The sequence below is a fragment of the Silene latifolia genome, chromosome 4 (genome assembly GCF_048544455.1).
Source record: "Silene latifolia isolate original U9 population chromosome 4, ASM4854445v1, whole genome shotgun sequence".
Lineage (NCBI taxonomy): Eukaryota > Viridiplantae > Streptophyta > Magnoliopsida > Caryophyllales > Caryophyllaceae > Silene > Silene latifolia.
In genome coordinates, this window is record NC_133529.1 from 106,897,324 (window position 1) to 106,925,268 (window position 27,945).

The 27,945-nt window shown below is 36.9% G+C and overlaps 2 protein-coding genes across 2 annotated transcripts; both read right to left on the minus strand.

Moving 5' to 3' along the window:
• Window positions 1–9,648: 9,648 nt before the first annotated feature.
• On the minus strand, window positions 9,649–14,157 carry LOC141653758 (uncharacterized protein At5g41620-like). Its single transcript, XM_074461604.1, has 3 exons — window positions 13,628–14,157; window positions 12,488–12,613; window positions 9,649–11,275 (listed from the first exon to the last, which is right to left on the minus strand). Exons 1-3 carry the CDS (start codon window positions 14,057–14,059, stop codon window positions 9,920–9,922), a joined length of 1,914 nt encoding a protein of 637 aa, XP_074317705.1. The 5' UTR covers window positions 14,060–14,157; the 3' UTR covers window positions 9,649–9,919.
• A 10,573-nt stretch (window positions 14,158–24,730) lies between these two features.
• LOC141653759 (F-box/kelch-repeat protein At3g61590-like) lies at window positions 24,731–26,710 on the minus strand. Its single transcript, XM_074461605.1, has 2 exons — window positions 26,567–26,710; window positions 24,731–26,125 (listed from the first exon to the last, which is right to left on the minus strand). Exon 2 carries the CDS (start codon window positions 26,104–26,106, stop codon window positions 24,865–24,867), a length of 1,242 nt encoding a protein of 413 aa, XP_074317706.1. The 5' UTR covers window positions 26,107–26,125; window positions 26,567–26,710; the 3' UTR covers window positions 24,731–24,864.
• Between the last annotated feature and the right edge of the window lie 1,235 nt (window positions 26,711–27,945).

A 27,945-nucleotide genomic window follows, 5' to 3' on the forward strand; every position in this document is an offset into this window, starting at 1 on the left:
TCTATCGAGTAGCCTTAGGTACTCGATAGAATAAGGGGGTACTCGATCGAGTACCTCAGCTACTCGATCGAGTATCCGGTTTACGGGGTGATAATTCGACGGGTTTCGTTAATAACACGGATTAATATATAAATCTTTCCGTCACTTTCATAATACACCTTTACAAACCTAATAACATTAAAAGGGAGATTCAAGTTACGTTCTTCGCATTCATCCGTGTTGTTGACAAATCCCGGAGCTTGAGAGGCCGGATTTCATCGTTCTTTATACCTTTGTGATCCTTGCGTCGAGGGTCAGATCTGCATACCAATTTTATAGTATTTCGTCAAGTTTCGTTAAACCCTAATTTTGGGATTGGGGGTTTTTATGATTTGTTAAGGTTAGATTGTGATTATGTGATTATGTGATAGGAGAAGGATTTGTAAAGGAGAGGTTTTGAGGCAATTTGCTAGATCGTCGATGATTGTTATGCTTTCCGGTAGGATTTCTACTCGGTATTAGTCCCATAATGGGATATTGGTTGATGTATTGTGTTTGGTTGTTTGATATAATAATTGTATTGTGTTTGTGGTTGTGATCGTTGTTGATGGTTCGCGAGGCGTGGCCTCGGCTGAGTGGGGTCACTTGCGGGAGTGGCTTCACGCCCTAGTTTCGCCTTCTGTGGAACCCGCCACAGAAGGGATGTGCACATTAATGGACAGGGGTTATCGCTCACTATGTGGAGCGGGGATTTGGTGGGCGGCAGTGCGGTCCCCATCGATTGTGGTAGTCCGGTGGACGATCGGTGATTGAGATGATTGGATTGGCGTGTTTGTGTGTGTGTGTGACAGTTAAGTTTGTCTGTTTATCTCATTGTTGTTATATATTGAATTGTGTGATTAATCGACCCGGTGTTGTTTGTAAACTGCGGTGATCCATTCGGGGATGGTGAGCAGATATTGAGCAGGTATTGAGATGAGTCTTGGGATAGGATTGGGATTTTACGACATGATGATAGGAGTCTTCATTGTAGCTTATTAGTTATTTACATTTCGATTAGAAACGATCGGTTTGAGAACAGTATTGTACTTTGGTTTGGTTTTGAGAATTGTACCTCTTCGCTAAGTATTTATAATTAAACGTTGTTTCTTCATTGTTTATTTGATTATCATACCTCGGGCAACCGAGATGGTAATGTCTTCATACCTGAGTGGTCTGGTAAGGCACTTGGAGTATGGGGGTGTTACAAATGGTATCGAGAGACGATCCGAAACGTAACCAATGAACCTAATGAACATAGGAGTCAATTAAAATGAACCCGGGGTAAAAGTTGTAGGAGCTAGTGCAAAGGCTTGGGAGACGTCATAAAGTCGCGAACTTGCCCTACAATTTTGAACCGGTCACATGGGGTATGTGTCAGGGTCGTATGTGATGTTTGTTAGTTTGTATGTGAATGTGATGATGTATGTTGTAATTGTTGGATGTTTGGAGTAGAAGGTCGAGTTTGTGAATGAAAGGTTGGTGAAGTATATAGAACTGTTGTTGATTGAAAGCATGTTGCATGATAGTGGTTTACAATGTTGGTTGGAATTATTAGAAAAGTGCATGAGAATGATGAGTAATGTGGTGGAAAAAGGGAGTAGTTCATATGTGATATGATTATACATAATTTTGTTTGTGTAATTTTATATAATGATTTCATATACATGCCTACTATTGTTCATATATACATGTTGTATGAAGAATGTGGTTGAAATGGATGAATTGATTGGAAAAGATGGAGTGGCAATAGCATGAGAATACGAATTTTGTGATTATGAATATGTTTAGGTGACGAAGTGTATTTGTAATATTGATGTATTAGTAACATGGAATAGGATTTGTAATGTATGAGTATGATTTGTCTTACGAAAGGCTATAGAATAAAAGCATGGGGGTAGTGCATGATGAATGTTGTTGCTTTGTTTTCGAAAATAATAATATGTGATTGGGGCTACTGGTTTCATGAGTATTGGGTTGTTTTCGTTTAACTTGGTTGTTGTTTAAGTTGTTTGGAAGTAAAAATCAAATAGTTATGTCGTCGATTCTGACAAAGTTGTCTTTAAACTGTTATAACTTGAGATGCGTAAATGATTTGAATGTGATTCCAATTGGAGGTGATAGCTTGCTCTTTTACGATTCTAACGATAGGTCACACGCCCAAAACGACCAAGAAATGAGTGAGTTATGACTGTTTTTAAAATCGGGATCTTTGAGAAATGCGTAGGTACTCGATCGAGTAGCCTTGGTACTCGATCGAGTAGGGGTAACTCGATCGAGTACGTCAGTTACTCGATCGAGTGTCCCTGGTAATTTGTTTTACGTGCTTCTGATCTTCACCTACTCGATCGAGTAAGTCCCTTACTCGATCGAGTGTCTGTATTTCGATCTAGTGACCCCTGTTTTGGGTCATATGCTTATCTTTTGAATTCGTTGCATATTATGTTTAATTCAAAGTTATTATTTTGCTTCTTTATGCATTGTTTTACATGTATGTTGGTCTTGACGCGTAAGTTACCCAATCTTGTGGTGTAGTGAGTGGCTTTTGTGGTGAGTATGAGTTCGGTGGGAGGACATGAGTTATACGTGGTTGTAATAGATAGTGGAAAAAGAAAAGGAAGATTGTTATGGCTTAATTGAGACATAGAGCATGTTTTTACGAGATGAAATGAGATGAGTGATATGAGTGTGTGTTGAGTAACGTAAAAGTAAGTGAATGTGGGCAATGGATGATGTGAGTCTAAGGAACGTGAGAATGAAAGGATTGAGAGTAAGGATATGGATAGTGACAACTTGAGATGTGTAAAGAATTATGGAGGGAGGTAGTTAAGAGCCGTGTGGGTTAAGAATATACATAATGAAAGTTCGTTTTAAAGGGGTTGAGAAGAGTGGTATATAGTGAACTTTGTGGAGACATGTCGCGGGGTGGAGATTTGGCTTTTTAAGAGATGAAACTATTGTGGGTTTTCCTTGGGCAATTAGCGGTATGAAAGGAATTTTGATTTCTAGAGATGTAAGAAGGGAGATGCAATTGTTGAACAAGAACGTTGATTCTATGGATGGATTAGTGGCAAGGGTGATTGATGACATAATAAGAGAATATTTGTGGTAAGAAAGAGTGGGATGATATCGATATGAAATAATTAGATGTGAGTTTTGGAGCGGTGAGAACGCATGCTTAGGAACACTAAAGAGTTAGGTAGAAGTGATAAGGAGTTGAATGGTTAATTGATTTTGTAGATGTAAAGGAAAAGAATGAGGGGAATAAAACTGAGAAAATGTTGACCAAAGTTATGTGATATAGAGGCAAGGAGTCGTCGAGATGTGTGCTACCAATCATGAGGATGTTAGTTAATGGTTATAGAGGAGTTTTGGGACAACATGATTAGTAATGAGTTTCGAGGAATTAAGGAAAGTAAGAAGTTGGTAGAATATTTGCACGATACGAGATTTTTGGCGGAGAGTTAGATGATGATACAATTAAGGATAGTATTGGGAAGAATGTTGAGGTAATTTTGTTGATGGATTCGATGCTTGTTATTTGGGATGTCAACCAAAGATAGGAAAGAAATCGTGATGTTTAGAGATGAGTGTAAGAGGTTTGATGTTCGGACAGTGGTAGTGTTATCGTTTGTGACTAGTGGTTAAGGGTGATGGTATATTAGAAAGGTAGCAATTCTAAAGAGGTTGATTTTGTAGAGACCAGATGGATATGTATGGTTGTGAGAGGGTATAAGATGTGGTTAGATGAGGCGGATGCCAATAGTTGAATAGTAATGGTATGGTTATACTTGGCAGGAAGTGATGGTTGCGCGAATGGGGGAAAAGGTTATGAGGGGCATATGAGTTAAGCTCGGGCGGCAGGTAACCTATGTTGAGTGGTAACTTACGTGATCAGGATTGACTAGTTGGATGTGATTACGAGTCTATGATGTGTACGAATGTGTGTGAGATTTTGACCTCACAAGAAGTGGTATTGTGTGATAATTATAAAGTTGTTATATGAATGTTTTGTAATTTATGTTGGTTACGGTATACTAATGAAATGAGGTTCAAAAGGTAATAATTTGAATGATCTGGCATGACTGGTTATGCTTGTATGTATTCATGATACATGTTAATCTGTGATATGGTAAGGGGATGATATTCATGAGGTTATCTGTTTAATTCATAAAATATGTTGTGTTATGATTTAGTAAAGTGGATTTGAGTAAGTTTTCTTGTCCGAGAAGTTATTCGAGGCGGTGTTTATGGGAGTTGTATGCGGTTGTGATGTCTATCGATGTGGTTGTTGTGCCTCGGGTGGTGATCCGGGCACGGTACATAGTCTTTGTGATGCGGGTATTTTTTCGCACTGCGGTGTGGTGTTGGTGGCGGTGTTGCGATGCCGTCACCGGTGGTGGTGGAGTAGGCGGGATGATTATGATTCGAGTTTGAAAATACGTACAGATCATACATAGATTGTTGTTTTATTTGTTGTTGTTTCTGTGAGTTTGGTTTGGACAAATAGATGTTGTTTTGTTTCTTTGATGTTCCTTGCAAGTTTGGTTTGAGAAGGAGGGTAGAGTTTAATATAAAGAGAGTTGTATATGTTTTCGTTGTTGTCATGGTATAGTGATATTACATTAATGGGACACGGTTGTGAGAGGTTGTTACAATAATTATGATCTTGTTCTAGTTAAGGTTTCATGAGACATGGGTGCGGCAAGTGAGTCGTAGAACATGTGTGGTAATGACCGAAAGATGCGGGTGGTTCATAATCTTTTGTTGAGACAGTGAGTGTAGGGTATTGGGAATTAGTGTCATGTTAAGTTGTGTATGAGTTTTGGCGGTAATGGAAGAAAGAACTTGAGGATCTAGTGTGCGTGTACGTAACGAGTGTGGATCGTGAGTTATGCTTCTGGGAGATAAGTGCCTTACATAGAGAGGTATGTTGTTTTGCAGTAATAATGAAGAGTTGGTATGGTGATTTTGCTACGAGTTTTATGGTATAGGTTAGGTGGTATGCCAAATGAGTTGAGGTATGAGAAATGTTTATGTATGGGAGCCTTGGATATAGGAATGGTGAGTGTTGGGTTTATAGGCGGTTATCTATGACATGTGATGGTGATGAAAATAATGAGAAGATATAACTAAGGATATAGTATTAGTGAGTTACGAGGACGTAACATTTATCTCAAGAGGAGTAGGATGCGATAAAAGAAAATTTGATGATTGTGCATGTCTTAGCATAATTCGAAGTAGAGTTGTATATATTGTGGTTGATGTTGTTAAAAGGCCATGGCCGTGCTTGTAGTAGCGTGATGTTTAGGAGTGTGAGAATATTTCACTAGTGTTGACAGTTGGATGATGAGGTTATGAGTGTGAGTAAACTTCGAGGACGAAGTTCCTTTTAAGGGTGGTAGAATGTAACATTCCGTTTGATGTCTATGAGTGTCTTGGTTTTGGATTTGATAGTGGATGATATTATGGAGCTAGCAGTGTTAGTGGATGGTGGTTGGTTATGTATGAAGTTGGTGTCGTGAGAGATATATATGTGGTGGATACGATATCGTGAGTCATGTTAAGGAAGTAAACATAGTTGGTGGAGTGGGTGTTAAGAGTTCATGTTTTATGTTTGGTCGAGTTTTTGAGTTCTTAGTTATGTTGTTGTGTCTTGGTCGAGTTAGTATGGTTGTTTTTAGAGTATGGGTTGAACTTCGGGGACGAAGTTCTTTTAAGGAGGGAAGGCGTAATACTCCGTATTTATAAGTCTTGGGGTACTCTATCGAGTAGGCCTTACTCGGTCGAGTAAGGGTAAGTTGCGTTTTAGAAAAGTTTCGACAGTAGGGTACTCTATCAAGTAGCCTTAGGTACTCGATAGAGTAAGGGGTACTCTATCAAGTAGCCTTAGGTACTCGATAGAGTAAGGGGGTACTCTATCGAGTAGCCTTAGGTACTCGATAGAGTAAGGGGGTACTCGATCGAGTACCTCAGCTACTCGATCGAGTATCCGGTTTACGGGGTGATAATTCGACGGGTTTCGTTAATAACACGGATTAATATATAAATCTTTCCGTCACTTTCATAATACACCTTTACAAACCTAATAACATTAAAAGGGAGATTCAAGTTACGTTCTTCGCATTCATCCGTGTTGTTGACAAATCCCGGAGCTTGAGAGGCCGGATTTCATCGTTCTTTATACCTTTGTGATCCTTGCGTCGAGGGTAAGATCTGCATACCAATTTTATAGTATTTCGTCAAGTTTCGTTAAACCCTAATTTTGGGATTGGGGGTTTTTATGATTTGTTAAGGTTAGATTGTGATTATGTGATTATGTGATAGGAGAAGGATTTGTAAATGAGAGGTTTTGAGGCAATTTGCTAGATCGTCTGATGATTGTTATGCTTTCCAGGTAGGATTTCCTACTCAGTATTAGTCCCATAATGGGATATTGGTTGATGTATTGTGTTTGGTTGTTTGATATAATAATTGTATTGTGTTTGTGGTTGTGATCGTTGTTGATGGTTCGCGAGGCGTGGCCTCGGCTGAGTGGGGTCACTTGCGGGAGTGGCTTCACGCCCTAGTTTCGCCTATCGTGGAACCCGCCACAGAAGGGATGTGCACATTAATGGACAGGGTTATCGCTCACTATGTGGAGCGGGGATTTGGTGGGTACGGCTGCGGTCCCCCACTGGCAGGGCTGGTCCAGTGGACAGTCAGTGATTGAGATGATTGGATTCGGCGTGTTTGTGTGTGTGTGACAGTTAAGCTGTCTGTTTATCTCATTGTTGTTATATATTGAATTGTGTGATTAGTCGACCCGGTGTTGTTTTGTAAACTGCGGTGATCCATTCGGGGATGGTGAGCGGATATTGAGCAGGTATTGAGATGAATCTTTGGGATTCTTTGGGATTTGCTACGACATGATGATAGGAGTCTTCCGCTGTAGCTTATTAGTTATTTACATTTCAGTTAGAACAGTCAGTTTGAGAACATGTATTGTACTTTCAGTTTGGTTTTGAGAATTGTACCTCTTCGCTAAGTATTTATAATTAAACGTTGTTTCTTCATTGTTTATTTGATTATCATACCTCGGGCAACCGAGATGGTAATGTCTTCATACCTGAGTGGTCCTGGTAAGGCACTTGGAGTATGGGGGGGTCACTTGCGGGAGTGGCTTCACGCCCTAGTTTCGCCTTCTGTGGAACCCGCCACAGAAGGGATGTGCACATTAATGGACATGGTTATCGCTCACTATGTGGAGCGGGGATTTGGTGGGTACGGCTGCGGTCCCCCACTGGCAGGGCTGGTCCAGTGGACAGTCAGTGATTGAGATGATTGGATTCGGCGTGTTTGTGTGTGTGTGTGTGACAGTTAAGCTGTCTGTTTATCTCATTGTTGTTATATATTGAATTGTGTGATTAATCGACCGGTGTTGTTTTGTAAACTGCGGTGATCCATTCGGGGATGGTGAGCAGATATTGAGCAGGTATTGAGATGAATCTTTGGGATATTTGGGATTGCCACGACATGATGATAGGAGTCTTCCGCTGTAGCTTATTAGTTATTTACATTTCAGTTAGAACAGTTAGTTTGAGAACATGTATTGTACTTTCAGTTTGGTTTTGAGAATTGTACCTCTTCGCTAAGTATTTATAATTAAACGTTGTTTCTTCATTGTTTATTTGATTATCATACCTCGGGCAACCGAGATGGTAATGTCTTCATACCTGAGTGGTCCTGGTAAGGCACTTGGAGTATGGGGGTGTTACAACCCATTTCCAACCTTTGTTTCTTTCATTCTAACATCTCTTTCATCTTGCTCATTTGTAAGTGTAGGTGATTATTTAATTGTCATTCTCCTCTCTAAATTCTTCACTGACGCACACCTTATTCGTGAAGACAACAAATCAATACAAGACCAATCTAACTATCAAGCAATAGTAGGGAGCTTACAATATCTCTCACTAACTCGCCCTGATATTGCCTTCACCGTCAATCGATTAGCTCAGTTTCTCCACCACCCTACATCTACACACTGGTCCGCATTGAAAAGACTCCTACGCTACCTTCAAGGAACCCAAACCTAAGGCATCCAACTTTATCGCACCACACCACTTTATCTTCATGCCTTTTGCGATGCAAACTTTGTTGGCGATAAAGACAATTACATATCAACCACATGTTACATCATCTACCTCGGCCGTAACCCAATCTCATGGTCCTCCAAAAAACAACGCGGGTTTGCTCTCTCAACGACGGAAGCAGAATATCGTGCCCTTGCTGCTGTGACAATTGAAACCCTCGCTCCGCAACTTACTAACCGAGCTGCGCATATCCATTACTAAACCTCCAATCATCTACTGTGACAACATGTCAGCCACTCTATATGCCAAGAATCCGGTCTTTCACTCAAGAATTAAGCACATGACTCTCTCCTTCCACTTCGTCCGTGAACAACTTCAGCTAGGCCATATTCGTATCCAACATATAGCAAGCAAAGATCAACTGGCAGATGCTCTCACCAAGCCACTACACAAAACTCGCTTTCACGAACTACGAGACAAGATTGGACTCCTCCCTTTGACGTCCATCTTGCGGGGGCGTATCAACAATATCTCAGCAAATAATAGACCAAATCAATTAGTCAACATCACAATCAATTAGTTCACAATATCATTGTAAATAAAGGAAGATTTTATACTGTATATTCTTTAGCTATAGGCTCCTATTACTAGCCTAAATTAGACTCCCCTCTCCCCTATATAATGTATTCTATCGTTGTACAAATATTCATTCAATACAATCACCTGCAGCCTTTACACAACTCTCGTACATACAACCACGAACTCTCTGAGTTGCCTCGTAAATGTTTTAAATGCTTTTTCATTTGGGAGCTTAGAGGTGAAAACCCAAAGACATAGCCAGTTAAAAAAGAAAAGGAAAAAAAAAGGCATAATTAGTTTTATTTTTTTTTTGATTTGTTACCAGTATATTATTTTTTTAGGGATATTCTTTCGTGTACCCGTGAACTTTTTCGTTTTCTAAGGTGTACCCCTCGTTTTTCACAAAAAAACTTTGACCCTCTGTTACGAGTTCAGAAAAACGGTAATTTTTTTTTCCAAACCAATTATCTCATCAAGGCCTTGAATTTGAAAAAAAATTCACCGCTTTTTGAACTCGTAGCCGGTAGTTATGGTTGGTCAAACCTTTTTTAACGAATAAACTTTGACGACCATTATTCCTCACTACGAGTTGAGACATCAATGAATTCTTTTTCAAATAAAGACCTCCTAAAGACGGTCAATTTAAAAATAAAAAAAAATCATATTTTGAAATTGTAATCAAGTGTTATTGACAGTCAAAGTTTTTTTTTTTTTTTTTTTTTGTGAGAAAAGGACCCATCTTAGAAAATGAAAGAATTGTCACGAGAGAATATCCCTTCCCTATTTTATTTTATTTTGATATTTGTTACTTTAGTTCAGCTTTTTTCTACTTGCACCAATTTGATTCGACAAGTCATCATTGGTCGTCGTCATAACCCTAGTTATAACCCTTCCCAAAAACAGGTTCACTCATCCCATCCTAAGGCATCTTTTAATTTGGAATCCGGGGGCGAAGCCAGCAAAGTCACTCGGAAAAGGGTTTAGAGTTCAATTCTCCGACATCGCATTTCAGAACATCAAACACAATCACTGGAATACTAATACTACTGTCAGTAGACTGATTGATTGCATTAGGAGACAATGATCTTACAATATGTACACTGTACAATTTTTTGTACAAACATCACAAAGCACATTCAACTAAAATCAGAAGACACACGAATGCCCCAAAAACATATTGCTCCTAGCAAGTAACAACTAGACAAAATCCAGGAGATATATATCTCATATTTTCATCTGGCAGCTATTCGTCACGATGAACTTTTCAGGATTTTCAATCGTGAACGTTGCCCCTTTGATTTTGGTTCCTGCAACCTGGCCTTCAACGAGCTATCTTTCACTGCCTGTGTTCCGGAAGAAGCTTCCGGAATTCTATGGTTAGGCGATGCTATGCTCGTCATCCACTGTCTTATAGGGCTTGCATTCCTCTTAATCCCGGAATTTTCCAAACCTGTTTCCTTAGATTCATACTCAGGAGGGGCCAAGCTCCCACTTTCAGAAAGTAGTATTTCATTTATCAATTTATCAACTGTTTTTGAGTTTGATCCATGTCCTTCCTCGTCATATGCTTTCTTTCTTTGCTCTTTCATGGAATCATATATATCAGATTTCTGCAGCATGTTTATTTCAGTTGGATGAGTTTCCGCACCAGTTTTCATAATCACATGATCAAGTTCTCGAGGTGTGTTTTGAAGATCACTAGGACAATGACCTTGACCTTGACCTTGACCATGTCTCCTCACCCTTAAAGCAAGCTCTTCCTGCACTACATGATTACTCGGGCCCGCTTTGCTCACCTCTGCACAATGCGAATCAGAAAAAGCTGAACCTTGAGGAGCGGTCCCTGCCTCTGGAATAGACTCTAACGAATGTCTTATACGGCTCCTGTTAAGATCCCTATTATTAAGTGTAGTGTCGGAGGCAAGAAAAGTCTCGATTTCATGTCTCAATCTGTCAACAACCGATTGTTGCTGAGTTTCCCTATCTTTCATATGTGCCCGTTCATCTAGCCAAGATTCCGACATTTGTAGAACCAGGTTATCATGGTCGATCAAACCAGTCCACCCCAGGTCAGATTTCTGTTTGGCAGTTTGAACATGCCTTGCATACTCTCTTATACCTATTGCAAACCGGTCACAGAGTTCTTCCAACACCTCACTTGATTGCTTCTCCTTTTCATGCTCTTTGACGGTCGTGGATAAGGCAACCTTAACCTCAAACAGTTCTCTAGCCAACTTCCTGTGCAAGCTTTCAGATCGTTTCCTTAATCTCCTCTCATTTTCCAACTCATCCCTCACGGATTGAACAGCAGCATCAATCCTCTCGTGATCTTTTACTGATACTTTTTTCATCAAGTGATCAATCTCATGATGTTTGGCTTGCTTCTCTCTAAGCAACTCTTTGATCTTTGCACGAGCATGACCAAGCTCAGATTTCAAACCTTTGACCAGAGACACGTTGGATGCATGCTGCTCTTCGAGGCTCCATATACGATTTAACACCTTTAACAGTTCAGTAGATGTTTTAAAGCTGTAGCTTGACTCACCAACCCGTCCCCTCAATTCAATAGAACTGTCTGGAGTTGCTGCTGGGTTATACGGAGCCATCTGGAAGTATGAAAAGAACCAGCTCTTAGTTGTGACAAACATAAAGTAAAGTCTGCCTGTCTAAAAGAGTAACAGGATACCATTAATATTAGGTTTTCATTACAACGTCCCCACATTTTGAGAGCTCAAATTATCTGTGAGCTCTGTTGGATTGAGATTTTGCGTGTTTTCGGTATAGCACGGTGGTGGAGCTATCATATATATTATCAAGAAAAGGTGCGGATTCCAATCCGTTACACATTCTTTTATTTGTCTATCTAAAAACTTCTTCAATGGCCTAACTTTTAACTTCTCACTGAGACGAAGGCCACACAAAAAATGCAATAACTGAGACAGCGCTGTCACACAAATTAGTGAGACAGCTCTGCCTCACAAATTAGTGAGGGCAGAGCTCTTGAATCTAAAATCCTGAAATTGTCGGGACTCAGAAATGCAAGCTGCAAGCACAACATTTTCAAACCCCAGCTGATATAATAGAGTACAGATATTACGAGGTATTGCTGGAGCTGTATTTCTATTGCTCACAAGAGAGATTGATTTTAGACCATACAAATCACAACTCTCCCACTTGCACATGGAAGAGTCCCACAAAAACATACCAAAATTGAAATAGATAAGTACTGAATAATACACCGCAAATTGGAAATAGACAACTTCTCACCGGCTTCTTTATCAAAAGGCCTGGATTGCGCTATCTCATTTTTCATTTAACATTCATGTTTATTAAGGTAAAGAGTTCCAAAACATTCTCTGAATTACTATTAAATCTCAAATGATCCTTTTTGGTCCATCCAAAAATAATCGGCCAATTTCCATAATTGTGAACGGAATAAAAAGTGAACTTCCTATACTATTCCTAGTTCAGTAACATACTCCAATGCTCCGTCAAAAAAAACATACTCCAATGCGGAGGGAATGATAAGGTAATGTGGTATCTCTAAGTGAAGTGGAACAATATAATCAAGTTGGGTGGAGTACTATTTTCATTTTTCAACACTCAGCTCAACCCGTCTTCATTTTCCATTTTATCCTTCATACTCCTAAAAACTATTAATACAAGATGTGGGATCCGCGTCTAAAAATGATGCAATACATTATTAGGATCTCAGAGTCTAGTGTATAACTCGGGATAAAATCAGTCTAAGTAAATTAGTAAAATATTTAAATATCCAAATATCGGGCAAAACAATCAAAAGACTCAAAGATGAGTACCTCCAAGGAACTACCATAGCTTGCAGGAGATAAAGGTTGCAAAGCATGCTTATTCCTTTCAGCTGATTGATGATGCCGCATCAGGGACGCTGCAATATGTCTCCTTAGGCTGCCAGCACTTGCAGGCTGCGTAAACCCAATCAAATAAATGTTAAGATAACAGTGACGGTTTCACTTGCTTTTATAAAGCAGTCAATAACAAAAAAAGCCTCACAGTTGTGTGCTAATGGAGTTAGACTAAATGGCACAAATGAGATGATCAGAAATGAGATCCCATTAAAGAGAATGCATTGTGTTAGTGGCCAAATTTCCCCAATTAACGGGGAAAGCATCCAAAGATTACAAACAGTACTAAAAAAGCTACATATCTTTCTGCTAATGATTATTATTTCCTTCATTTACAAGGATCTTTCACACATAAGCCAGCAGCGAGATCAGTTAGTGTCCGCATCCAATTTTCAGATCAATTCTGTAAGCTTAGTTTCGCAGAGAGGCTATGTTGCATGAGAGTGCCTGAGAATCAACAGATGAAAAGAACAAAGTGGCAACCAAAACAAATCCCAACTTTTGCAGTTTGTTTGGGAGATACAGGAAATTCCGAGAAACAGCAACATCAGACAATTCCGAAACCCCTAGCGTGAAGAAATGAGTATATAGCTGAAATGTAGCAACAAATTACTAAAACAACATTCCCTATTGGAGTATATTGACGCTATTGGAGTGTACTAACGGAAACAAGGCACCAAGGACACATTGATTCACCAAGGGGCACTAACATCTTCCTTTACGGTATCATTATCATCAAATTGCCGGTTGTTGTGTCCCGTGTATGCCTTATTTCCGTTGGTACACTCCAATACTGTTAATGTACTCCAATATTCCCCGGTGCCTCAAGGTCTCCCGCAAATTATGGGGTATGGGGGCCCACAAATTATTAAAAACATAACAAAACAAAACCATAAAAAGGCAGGAAAACACTTTTCCCAAATATCAAAAACAGATAGCTACAAAATGAGTGTAGTCAAAAGACATCATCAGGAGAAGACAATAATAGACTTAAAATGTGACAATACAACACAACTTAAATACTCAAAAACCCATCAACAAAATCAAATGAAAAAGAGTAATAGGAGATTATACATGATCATCAGGAGTGGCATGACTCTGAGGATCAAAACCGGAATTTCGACTGCGAAAATGATCAAAGCTGTCATCTTTATTATCATCCCGACGACGAAGCCTTTGATTATTAACACCCAAATACATGTTAGGGAGAGTAGTAGGAGATGGATAATAATAGTGAAATTCCCAAAGAGTAAAAGCAAGGTTTCTAGCAGAAAGTTTAGGAGAAAAGAAACCAAAAGAATGAGAGTTGGGTTTAATTATGGTGTCCTCCTCTACTTCCATCCATGAGCTTACTGGAGTACAACATGTGGGCCCATCTAAACCATTTCTTCTTCTTTTGTTATTTTTATTATTATTACAAAATTTAAAGGCAACCAATAAAAAACAAGGAGATGATGACTTTGTTGCTTTTCTTTCTGCTGCACAAATACTTTTTCCTGTTTTCATTTCTGTCTCTATAAATTACATAATTTCAAACTTTCTTTCCCCAAAAATGTCATATATTTTTTACCTAATAAATTTCACTCTTTCTACTGTATTACCTATTTGTGATGTGAAGGACTATTTGAAAAGGAAAAGACTAAAGAGAAAGAAAAGAGGGATGTCTGACTGTGATGAGGTGAGGTTGAGTGTCTGTACACTGTTTGCTCTGATTAATGAATAAACTCTAACTGCGTAGGATTCTCTCCAGACCAGTTTCTATCTTTTGATTCTTTGAGTACTTGTGGTGTTGGCATCCTCACAGTATGCGTGTCAAAATGGTTGTGTTTTGCAGTTTGTTGGGCCCCTTTCCTTGGGGAATTAAATACGCCTATTTTTTTTTGGTTATGTTGATCTTCGTTCGAAAATGCGAAATTTTAAGCACAAAATCTCATTTGTGACGGCACGTATCCGTCACTTTGGAGTGACGGATACCATTTTCCCTCACAAATGACACAAATAGAGGAGAGAGGGAAGCACATGGGGGTGCCCCACCTTGTCCCCCCTATCCGTTTTGTGAGTGACATTATCCGTCACTTGCTCCGACCCGTCTTCAGCAAGACTAATTGAATTTTAAGATCATTTTACAATCTAAATGTGATTACTTTTGTAAATTAAGTTACCATAAGCTATAAAACTAGCGGGATCATTGTTGTTAGTGGTTACATTTGACCATAAATAGTCATGAAATCCTGTCTTTTTAAAAAGACGAAAATGGTCCGTCTAAATTTAGAATTTGTGTTTTTGGTTATATAGAATTATAAATACATAGCCTTATACGGAGTATACACTAGGTAGACACCGCCAGATACATATACAATACAAGCAGTATCGGTCATAAACATTTTGAGGACCTAAGCAAAATAGTAAAAATCGGACCTCTTTAAAAATCTTAGTTTGAGGCTTTGAGTAATACATATGCCATTATCTGATACTCCCTCCATTTATATCAAAATACATCATTCTTGTTTTTACACTATTCATGAGCCAAAAAAATCTTCAATACCTGTTAAGATTTATAAGCGAAAAGATAGTCATATGGAAGTTTGTTTGATTCGCCTATATAAGTACAATAAGAATACCAAACTTTTACCTATATTTTTTTTCAATTGGTCTCCCTTGTGACGGGTTACCATTTGTGACGGATATTTTGTGAGATAAAATGGTAACAAAATGGGTTAGTGGAGAAAGGGGACCACATGAATAGTGTTGCAGAGAGAGAAAAAGTGGGTACTTTGTGAGGTAAAATGGTATCCGTCTTCAGCTTGTGACGGATATGTCATGTCTTCAATGAGAATTTGTGATTTTTTTTATAATTGAAGATAATACTTTACAATTTTTACATTGACAAACGTGTAAAAAGAAAATGGTGTATTTGATTATAAATCGAGGGATCACACGATGATAAGAAATCGTAAAAGTGACGCACCATATTTCTTCTTTTTTATATTTATTAAATTCGCCTAACTTCTTCCTCCTCAGCTTGAAAGATCAATCTTCACCTCCACTTTACTCGGGTAAACTAGAGCTGATCATATGGCTCAGGCCCGCTAGCCCGACCCGACCCAGCCCGATTTTTCCCATGGATTGGGCCTCGATTTTAGGCCCGAAAAGCCCACGGCCCGATTCAATATAATAGGGTCGGGTTCGGGCCGCCTTTACGGCCCGAATTTTGGCCCGGACCGGACCGAAGCCCATGGCCCAATTCAATATAATAGGGCCGGGTTTGGGCCGCCTTTACGGCCCGAATTTTGGCCCGGCCCGGCCCGAACATATGCAAAATTTACGAATATGTACAATTTAATAATGTTAATAAGCATTAAGTAAAATAATTAACCAATCAATTGTTGTATTGTAAATAAGCCGTAATAACTTATTTACATGTATTAGTTTGATAAAGCTTAGTATTTTCTTTCACCAGTATTTATATGATAAAAAATGAGCTAATGATTTTGTATCATACTAGTGCCGATAAATTGTTTACCATTATCGGCGTGCTAAGTCAATGTTTTTGAGCCTAAAGAAAAACAAATATCAAATCAATTACAAAACTACAACAACATACAGTGAGCACCGCACTAAAATATATTATTACACTACTAAAAATTGTACATTTAGTTTGTATGGGTCACCTCAAACAGTACGTTCATAAAAGCTACATTAGGTTACTACTTCTTAATTGCAATACTCGAAAAAAATCACATAATTCTATACGAAATTTTTGATAACAAATACACAAAGTATCATAACCTCATAATGGGGATTTCTAAACTTATTTCAAGAGGACAAATATTTAGCCCGAATTGGCCCGAATCGGCCCGAAAGTCCGCTTAAGCCCGCATGGGCCGGGTTTGGGCCGACAAAATAGGCCCACACTTGTAGCCCGGCCCGCGCACCTGGGCTTAATTTAATGCTTGGGTCCGGCCCAAACCCGGCCCGGCCCGGCCCATGATCACCTCTAGGGTAAACCATAGCTTCCAAAACTTGGCTCAAATAACCATCTTCAAGACTAATCAAGATCACTCCAATCCAAAACACACAAGTTATATAAAGCATATATCCATTTAGCAAATTACTTGATAAAACACACAAAAGATCATCTTAAGGCCTCCAATTTGCACAAAGTCAACCCAATTAACACCTACTAAATACATCTTATCAATATTACTAAAACTTCCATATCTTGTATGAGCGCTATTCTTTTTTTTTTTTTTTTTGACAGTGAGAGAAAATAGAGTCAAATCATAGTTGGTTTAGCAATGGGGTGAGCGACCCTATTAAGATTTTTAGGATAGTGACTTATCGAAATACAATGTAGTTGAGAAACCAAAGATTGCAAGGATAACAGAGTTGTTTTAGAACCAAGTGGTGTTAGTCCAGTGGTAGCCGGGTTAAACCTTGAACCTTGCAGAAATGCAATGCAGGAGTTGAGAGGTCCCGGGTTCGACTACCAGCTGGGGCGATGATGACTTGGTCACTGTAGCCCCCGAAGAGGGTGGCTTACATGGTCCATGTGGTGGTGCAAGATTGCATGGGCCCGGGGGGATTTAACCCCCTCGTCATAAAAAAAAAAAGAGTTGCTTTAGCGGTTTGATCCATAGTAACGTAACCGCAAACTTGAAGGACAGTAGTTGCTTCAATATGACGATAGCCACAGAAAACTGCCTCATAAATTGCACATTTAAATGCCATAACTTCTGCTTGTAAAGACGATTTTGCCCAAAACCTTGAAAAACCCGTTTGAAAAGTAGTACCAAGGTTATCTTGTAACAGCCAACCCGCCGTCGCTTTTAAACTGGAATTCCAAGAAGCATCGCACTTAGTGCGAATATAAGCCGAGCAGAGTTGGGTTCCAATGAGAAAGCAAGGGTAAAAATTCCGGATATTAGCTGCATCCAGAGCGTCTTCATAAGGACAATCGCGCAGAGGGTAGCCCAAATCGACTTTGATCACGCATAACCACAGACAGAATTCATTGAAGCTTCATCAGAAATCAAACGCAACGATAAGATCAAAGTCAGTTTCCACGCGGGAAAACCTCTGATTGTTTCGCATACACCAAATTCGCCAGAGGGTACTTTGAACATGGAAATAGAAGAAACAGCCGCTTCTTGTCGGGATAAAAAAGAAAGCTAATTGATAATCCGTTTGAGACGCTGTGCTTGTTCGTTTGAGGATCATTTATTATGGATTTATATGGCATAAGCGTTTCGGTCATGCTAATATGGGTTTAATTCAACAATTTTCTATATGTGATCTAGTTGAGGGTCTACCAAGTATAAAATTTAAAGAAGACAAAATTTGTGATAGCTATGCTATTTAAACTCATTAAGCATGTAAGCACAAATCGGCCTCTAGAACTCATACATATGAATCTTTGTGGTTTTTTTTCCAAACCAAAGGTAACACTTGCTTTTTTTTCTCTATTCATGGTCGTAGGAAATCTTTAATCAATACTATATACTAGTTGGATAGCCCGTGCGATGCACAGGGCTTCCATTAGGATTATCTGTAAAAATATATTCTTAAGTTGATAAAAAAGTCCTACTATGTTGTCATTGATGAAAAAAAATCGTGATTGGTATAGATGATAACCGATGAATTATTAATGCTTTTAGCATAAAAGTTTTGTCATCGATTAGTAAAACATCAAGTGACATAGTTAATTAGTTATAGTATGTCGCTCGCTTTTTCATTGTTACAGACACAATCGGTTTTTAATTAAATACAAAACGCTTTCTCTATAAACATGGTGGAGCTCACCAATATGAACCCTTAATAACGGAGACATATCTTTATGAGTTTTGCAAATTATTTTACAACTACATAAAACTGAATGATGTTACAAAAAACCGCAGTTATCATAATAATATATATTTAGTGCGTTGAGAGAGAATATTAGATCTCTTACAACATAATTTTACCTTGACTATTTACAATTAATAGTATTTGCTCCTTATACACATCTCGCAATATCTCTGATTCTATTACATAGAATGCACGGGCACTTAGTAATATCTCTGACAATATCAGTTAGTAGTTTATGTCATTTTTTAAAATAGTTGGGTTACCAAGTTAGTATAATAATGTCAGTTAGTAGTATATATTTTATGGCACCGCTAAAAACGTTATTTGACGTTACCATGGTCTGGTAAAGAAAACTATTAAAGTTAACAAAAAGTCAAATTATGCTACAAATGGAAGCAAACAAAATATCGGGGATTGATTTAGATGAGGACAGATTAATCATCAGTTCCTATAACAAAAAAGCAACGAAAGCGTTGTGGCATTTGGTATTTCACTATATCAGTTGTATACTAACATTCAGAGATATAGTTGTATTATAGAGTTACCGTTCTTATTGTCTTAGCACCATCTATTTTTTTAACGAAATAGTCTTTGACTACTTATCCTTAAAAACTTCATGCAAAATATATAATACGACATCTTAATTTGGTAAATTATGAAAACTTCTTTGTAAACAATGTCCTTCTTGTGGACTTGATACATTAGGTCTCTATCATCGATGTAAAATCTTAATCTCTCGGATGACGTTGTTCTTGAAACTACATAAAGTTGGCCATTAATAAAAATTGGTTTCGGCAGGTAAATTTCAACGTGATTTAGTAACTGTCCCTAACTCTTGTTTATTGTTATGACGCAGCATTAGAGCCGGCAAACAATGACACGACATGAAAACACGACAAGAATCCGACACGAAATTAACGGGTTTGGGTTGACATTTAACGACCCATTTATGTAAGTGGGTCGACACGAACACGACACGAGATTTAATTGGGTTAGGTTTGGGTTGAGCACTCTACACACGAACCCGGCACGAATAACTTATTTACTAAATTAATCCCAAATTTTCTTGATCCTCACATAAATATACTTACACTTTCCAAATATGACATGACACGAAAATACGACACGAAATTCACGGGTTAGGGTTGAGCTTTGATGACCTATTAATGTAACTGGATCGACACGAATACGACACGAGATTTAATTGGGTCGGGTTTGGGTTGAAGAGTTCGTGACCCGTTTAAATGTGACACCTGAACCCGACACGAGTTGATCTGTTTGTCACGTCTACGTAGCATGACCTCAACGTATATATTGTCTCTACTTAAGAGCGAAAATAATCTTTGTATCTGAGGAAGTCATCACTTCCCTCGGGTTCAATACCTTTTGCCGACTTTGGAACCCGTAACTATCTTCCCTTCTACTATGAATTTTCTAGGGCGATTGATAATAAGACAGGTCTCGTTAGATAATCCTCTTACGGAGTTAATGTTCCTCTACAATTACGTAACCGGCATACCATATTTGGTAGAGCATATTATTATGATGAGTTATATTAAAAAAAATCATGATGTATACTCTCTCCCCTCGTTAGATAATCCTCTTACGGAGTTAATGTTCCTCTACAATTACGTAACCGGCATACCATATTTGGTAGAGCATATTATTATGATGAGTTATATTAAAAAAATTCATGATGTATACTCTCTCCCCTTCTTAAACTCTTCCACTTGGCTTCTTAGAGGTCAAACTTTTACAACTTTGACCATTAATATGTCGAAATCATGATCAAACTTCCGCATTAACAATTGTGTAAAAGCAATACGGAAGATCATTGCGAAGAAGATAAAATACATTTAGTGTGAAATTCCTAAAAGATAATGAATCTTACTCCCAAAGTCTACACGAACTAAAATACCCGACAAAATCTCGCATAATGAAAACAAAAGCGAAGCCTAAAAGTAAGGATGCCAAATGGGGGATAAGACATGACAAATGTAAGCCTTCTCATACCCGTATTTAATAGAAAAATTGCATGCCCCTACTTGTCGCAAGTAAAAAATTTCAAAAACATAACCGCTTCAACTTTGTCTATTCTATAACTTTCTCAATAATTATGATATTATTTTACCCTTATATAACACCCATGGTTGGCACGATTTAAAATTCAGTTTGAGTCCAACACTTGCTACATCCAAGACAAATGCGATATAGTTGGACACTTGTGATAGATTTTCCTTTTTGATCAAATTAATTTACTTTTTTCTTATTGTAGAGCTAACAATAATTTTTATTCTTATGTAGAAAGCTAACATTTATTTTGAGCCAATTACTTATTTATTCCGTTCCTCATGATTTTGGAGTATATGTACCTTGTGTTACAATGCCTAATTGTTAATATTTATTTTGAACCAATAGCTATAATGGAGATTATAAAATTAAAAATGGGATTAACTTAAGATCAATTACTAACAACAGGGTTAAAAATAAGTAAATATTGGCAAGAAAAAAAACATCAACAAGTAATTAATTAGATATGAGAAAGGTCGGGAGATCATGAAAAATCCGATATTTAGGTTTTATTTCAAAGAAATTAGTTACCTGTTTTTTTTTATTCATTCAATTTATAATATGAAATATAGAGAACTTATTAGGTCCTTTTATATCATTTTACCAAAAAAAAACACTACATTTCGGTTAGTTTGCCAAACATTTTTGGCTTAACCAATTAAATTATCACCTCTTAATTTTTGATTTACCTTTTAATCTACATTTTTAAGTTTGATTAACTTTTTGAGTTAGTATGACAAATGAAATTTAAGATATAGTAGAGTTAATTATATTTTACTCCTTTTTGAAATCCACATTCTAAAAATTACCCCCTTTTGAATTTTTTTGCTAAAATTACTCCTTTATGTTGCATTTTTCCTAAAATTGCTTCAAAACTTCAATTTAAGTGACTTATTTTGTCTGTTTTTGAACTCTTCCTCCATTTGTTTACATAGTTATACCTTTCAAAGTATAAATTGGCTAAGGCATAAAAGGGAATAAGTTCAAAAAAGGGATTTAAATAGGTCACTTAAATTGGAGTTTTGAAATAATTTTAAGAAAAAATGCAACTTGGAAGTAATTTTAGCAAAAAAATTTGAAAGGGAGTAATTTTAAAAATGCAAATTTCAAAAGAGAGTAAAATCTAATTAACTCGATATAGTATATGAATAATGTTTATATTATAATTTAATCTACTTATATTAGGATGCTGACTTTATTAAAATATTAGGAAATCTACTTTTATTAGGATAATTTTATTAAATTTGTTTCGAAATCTACTCTTGTTAGGAATTCTGAAAAAGTTGGACTCTCTAATATCGCTTGAAAAGTTTCTGCTTTATATATATGTATTGATTAAATCCAGAAACTAAAGGACATTAATGTAATTAAAGAAAGTTATACAGATTAATTATACTATATAGTTTTAAATCAATAGCACCGCGTGATGGACCCGATTAAGGGATCTCAATGCAAATATTATATAGTTTGGGTTAAAATTAAATTATATAGAAGCTTGGTAATTTTCCTAAACATGGTCAATTTCCTTAAAATAAAATAATTAATTAAGATGGTCAATTTTTTTAAAATAAAATAATTAATTAAGATGGTCAATTTCTTAAATATTTATAGAAGACTAGAAGATGGTCAATTTCCTTAAAATAAAATAATTAATTAGTATAAACATGCACACTTATGGTATTAATTATTATCATCATAAAATTATATATTAAATTTAAAATCTATGCAATTTTATTAAACTTTATAGTTTATTAAATGTATAAAGATGTTAATTATTTAACATACAAAAATATAATAAGTTGGTTATAAATAATTCAAGTTAAATTCCATCAATAATATATATTAAATCCAGAAACCAAGGGACTTCGATGTAATTAAATAAATCTATATAAATTAATTATACTATATAGTTTTTAATCATAGCACTGTGTGATGGACCCGAACAAGGGATTTCAATATAAATATTATATAGTTTTGATTGAAGTATAAATTTAGAGAACACTATAATATGGTGATTTTCCTTAAAATAACATACCCCACTTATGGTATTAATTAGTATAAAGATGTTAATTATTTAACATACACGAATATAATATAATATAAGTACTTTATATTTTAGAAACTATTAAAAAGTAAATAAATCAATCTTGATTTCCAAAAAATATAATTTTCCATAATTCATTAGATTTGTAATTTAATTAGCCAATAAAAATGATTGCTCTTAAATAATATTATAATCTAAGATTTATTTAAATATATAACTCTAATACAACTAGATAATCAACTACCATGATATCATAGTAACCATCCATGTGAGTAGTAAAAGCAACAATAATAGCAACCGGAGTAGTGAATGTCATACTAACAGTAATGGGAGTAGTGAAATTAACAATAATAAATACGGGAGTAGTGAAAGAAAAAAATTATGACGGCGGGAGAAGTGAAAGTAATAGTACTATAATGGTCATAAAACATGTAATGAAAGTAATAGTAAGAACAACGAAGAGAGTATGAAAAATTAACTAACAATTCGATTTTAAGAAAATATTAATTTATTTAAATATATGAGTTTGACAAAACTAACGGGTTAACCGTAAAAATAGCAATAGTTAAACAAACAACATTAACCGAAGAAGTAGTGAACATAATAGTATTAATAGGGGATGTAGTGAAAGGTAATAATATTGACAGCGGGAGTGGTGAACGTGTCACATAATTTGTTGATTAATTTTACATCTCATTATAATTTCAAGATATAAATTGTAAATGTATGTGTTAACCAAAGTTAGCGAAACATATTTCACAAAAAATAAAATTTAAATGGTAAATAAAGGTAGCCCGGGCGTAGCCGGGCACCAAACCTAGTAATATATAATATTGCATAATTCTTTCGATTTGATTTAATGCATATATGTAATATACATATATAAATATATAATCCTCTTAAAATCGCATGTCTATGTAGTAAAAGTAATTTCGTCAGTAAAGAAAAGAATTGTAGTAACATTGGATATAGTTATATGATAATAATCACTCATTTGAATAGTAAAAGTAACGAGATTAGTGAGACTGGTAGAAACAACAACGAAAGTAGTGAAATAATCAATATTAATGCGACAATAGTGAAATTAATAATAATTACGACGGGAGTAGTGAAATTATTAATATTAATGCGACAGTATTGACAGTAACAATAATTACGGCGGGAGTAGTGAAAGTAACAATGATTACGGACAAGTAATAAAATGTTATTACTATTGTTTCATTAATAAGAGTAAAATATTAATAGCGGGACTACTCGGGAGTAGTAAATTTGTCTCAAATTTTATTTCATCGTAATTTTAGGATATGTTATAAAAAATATATTAATGATAAATTTATGGGTTATGCAACTTTAAGTAATTTTATTTAATGAAAAAAACAATTTAATGGTAAGTAGAGGTAGCCCGCGCGAAGCCGGGCATCAATACTAGTATTATTCTTAATCTATAAGACAAAATATAGTCATGTGGGGATCTTGTTTGATTTATCGTCATGAATGCTATAAGACATCTCATTTTCACTCATATTCCATTATTTCCATCCTCTTCTTTTTACTCTTCCTAAAAAAATTTCACATAAAAAAGGATCATCTTATCCTCTTCTCCCAAATTTTTGATAGCCAAAAAATAAAAAAGAAATGAATTATATGCCACATGCTAGATAATGAATGGCAAGTGGGAACAAGGGCCAATATTGCATATCCTCTAAAAATAGAGGAAGTATTCTTCTTCCTCCTTCAAAGAGTATATGTAACAATGGTTCCACATTGAAGAGGACATCCTCTTACATGAGAGGGAGTCCTACGAGGATGGTTCATCCTCATTAATATGGATGCTCTCATAGAAGATGATTTTTCTTACTCTAGATATATGTGGGCAATGTGGGTGTGGGTGTGTGGCCAATCTTTTAAGTTCTAAAGATGAAACTTTTCCCGAGTTTGAACTACTTATGAAAAAACTCGAAATAAACTTGGGACATAATTTGGTTTCAATTAGAACTGATCATGAATTCATGATACATAATTTGATAACTCATCATTCATTAGGGAACATGGAATTGATCACAACTTTTGAGCTCCTCGCACGCCTCAACAAAATGGAGTCGTTGAAGTACAAAATAATATAACAAGAACACTTGCCACATCAGACCAACATCGGAAAATAAATTACAAGAACCAGCAGAAGCATCATAATAGCGAGTCTATAGCAATCTGGAAGATCAAGGAAAGGCTAACCCATCATGGAAGCCTGTAACTTATGTGTCACGAGGTTAAGTTCACACTTTCACGAAAACCATCAGATAAGGAAAGCCGCTATAGTCTGCTGGTATACATGAAGCTCGAAATATCTACGTCAAGGAGCAATATCAAGCCGAGGCTCAAAACAAATTCCAGAATACAGCTGCAAGGGAGACTTTTTTGCAGCAGGACATTTACAAGACCAGCTCCATTCGTTAGAGTACATGTCAAACATAAGGAGGGCGGATGATCCATAACTCTGGATGTATATAAGCTTTTCATGCCCACAACTGCCAAAAACATCATCAAACTCTCCGAATCCTTTGAAAAACTTGTTAGGCATGCGAGAGACCTCTTCCCAATTCTTGTCTTTAAGGACCCAAATACCAATGCCCTTAATAATTCCAGGGCGACCTACTTTCTCGATCCCACCCACCATTACGACTTCCTCTTCTAGATTCATCAATCTCATGCACGTGATATAACAAGGGGCTTCAATCACACATTCATCAACATCGGTGACAAAGAACTGACAAGAAAGGTCATAGGCCAGCACTCCATAACGAGGACGTATAAATCCAAGTGTTCTTGTCAAGAAAACTGTAAAATATAAAATCCCATCACATATCACACAGTCAGTTCCAGTTCTCCAAACTTGAAAAGTAGCATTAACGGGACATCTCCAAGTACCCTTTTCGGAACTATAAATATCAATTGAAAGATCCCAATCTATATCCTCCCCACGAGCTTGCTTAGATCTCACAATCGCCACCATATAACTCTGGGATGATGTGTCCTGTGAGATTGCAAGGGCACAATAGTCAGCAAGTGCTGCACCAGGAGGCTCCTCAAGCCTTCGATAACACTTGGTGATTGGATTACAGACATAAATTTTTCTGCGTCTGTCATCCATCAAACACAATAAACCACGTGAAGAAACAAGACTCCAAGTAGGTGTTTCAACAAAAGGAATCTGGAATCTGTGCCATTTTAGATGGATGGGATCATAAACATGCCCAATCGGATAGAATTCAGAGGTGAACATAAAGTACCAGGGTTTCCGAGGCGCAACACCTGAATAATAGTGTAAAAATCTGTCAGAATGCACCACATCATTCCATTTCTTACAAACACAGAGAGCTTTTAATATTGCGGAAATGGGAAGATTTCCAAGAATTCGCTCTAAGATATCATCAGGTAAGACGGAGTTGATACAGACACCACCATTTCCATCATCACCATTGTCATAAGCTATTGCTATTTGTTCATCGCAATCAGGTGTATCACATTCACTTGTATGACCATTGTAACATATGTGTGAATCTTCATCATTGACCCATGATGTTAGTGATTCCATGACGCTACTTTGTCCAAACCTAGAGCAAGGTAAGCATGCAAAGTTTACAAACAGTGAGTAGAGAGACCACAAAACAAAAACAAGCAACGAAAATTCGTTCAAAGAAGATTCCTACAGATACAATAATGCAGAATCATAAGTAGACAACAGGTGAGCAGCTATTAACAGTTAGTCACAATTCTCCCTTATAAGTTCTCTGATTGTAGAATTTGTGAGCCCAGCTACGGGTAAGAAGGCAATTGAAAATGGTGAATTGTGCAGTTATGTTCCTGAATTATCATGAGAATCATAATTCACAATATGTTCCTGAATTATCAATTCCCATGTATAGCTACAATACTAGATTTCGTATTATATATTGTACTGTATTAATCTGAGAAAAGATTCAAATGAATTAACGAATGACGATAATTAAAATTAAAAAATAAAAATAAAAGCATCAAGTAAAAGCATGAAATACTTGGGAATTAGGATATGCCGCCCTCTTTTCCCTTAATTTCGTACTACCAGCACCGTCGTCGTCGCCGCAGCCGCAGCCGCAGCCGCCGCCGTTTGTTCAGTCGGCAGTGGCTTTATTTAATCACTGTTGTTGGATTCAAATTTCAAACCCTACCAATTTAGTTGCATATAATAATAATAATACATGAGTTGAGTCCATACCTAGACCGCTCCAAAATCCAAATAGCGTCACATGCCACTCCAAGTTGGACGAGGAGACGAGGGCTATGGTACATATTTTTTTTTTTTTTTTTTTTTGGTTTAATAGCAAAGGGTCTATGGGTCGGGTATGCCGTATGGGTCTTGTAACTCAGATCCATACCCAAACCCGAATTATTTTTAAAGGACCCATATCCACTGCGTCTGCAAAAAGGAGACTCAAACCCGTCCTATTTGGGTCCGACCCAACGGGTCTGTAATCTGACTTGAAACGTGCCCTGATTCTGATGCCTTGTCTTTGTGGCACTTGTCTAAATTATGGCCTAGTTTGCCGCACTTAAAGAAAATCATCTTAAGACCCTCATACCGAATACAATATATCTTGCCATTAAGACGGAATTTTGATAGTAGAGCCTTTGATATATCGACCTCGATACTCATTCGTGTAAATTGTCCTCGTTCCGTTGATGATGTGTTTTTGTCGATGTGAACAACCCTCCTATCTTTGAACACTTTAAAGTATTCCACTAGAATATTCGGGATGCAAACCCATGCTGTTAAGAATCTGATATTATCCTCCGAGGGAACAAAGTTGGGGACCCATTTTCTAATAGTTAAATAATGTTCATCAATCATCCAAGGACCCTGCGTGATAACGAACTCATAGTCCTGCCTTGATGTGAAACGAGCAATATAATAAGAACCGCTAAGATCAGTAAGGGTCAACTTTCCTTTGATTGACCACTTTGCTTGCAGTTTTCTCATTAACGACAAATAGCCAATTTTCTTGTCGAACATTTTGATTATAAGAGATCGACGCCATGGTTTGCGGATCTTAGCCTTCTCATGTTTGGCCAGAGTTATGCGAGGACAATGGACATCTTCGTCATCTGGGCTCCACTACTACAGATATAGGGTATAACAACGGTTAAAGACCGTTGTTATATAAAAAAACGGACGTTGTTAAAGCATCCGTTGTTAAAGGTTTTAACAACGGTTGGTTTTTTTAAGAAACCCGTTGTGAAAACTATTAACAACGGTTAAAAACCATTGTCGTTACGAGTCATTCGTTGTGGAAAGTGTGACTAATTTTTGGTGGGAAAGTTATAACAACGGTTACAATAGAAAAACCGTTGTTATAACTAAAGACAACGAGTTTTTTTTTAAATAACCGTTGTGGAA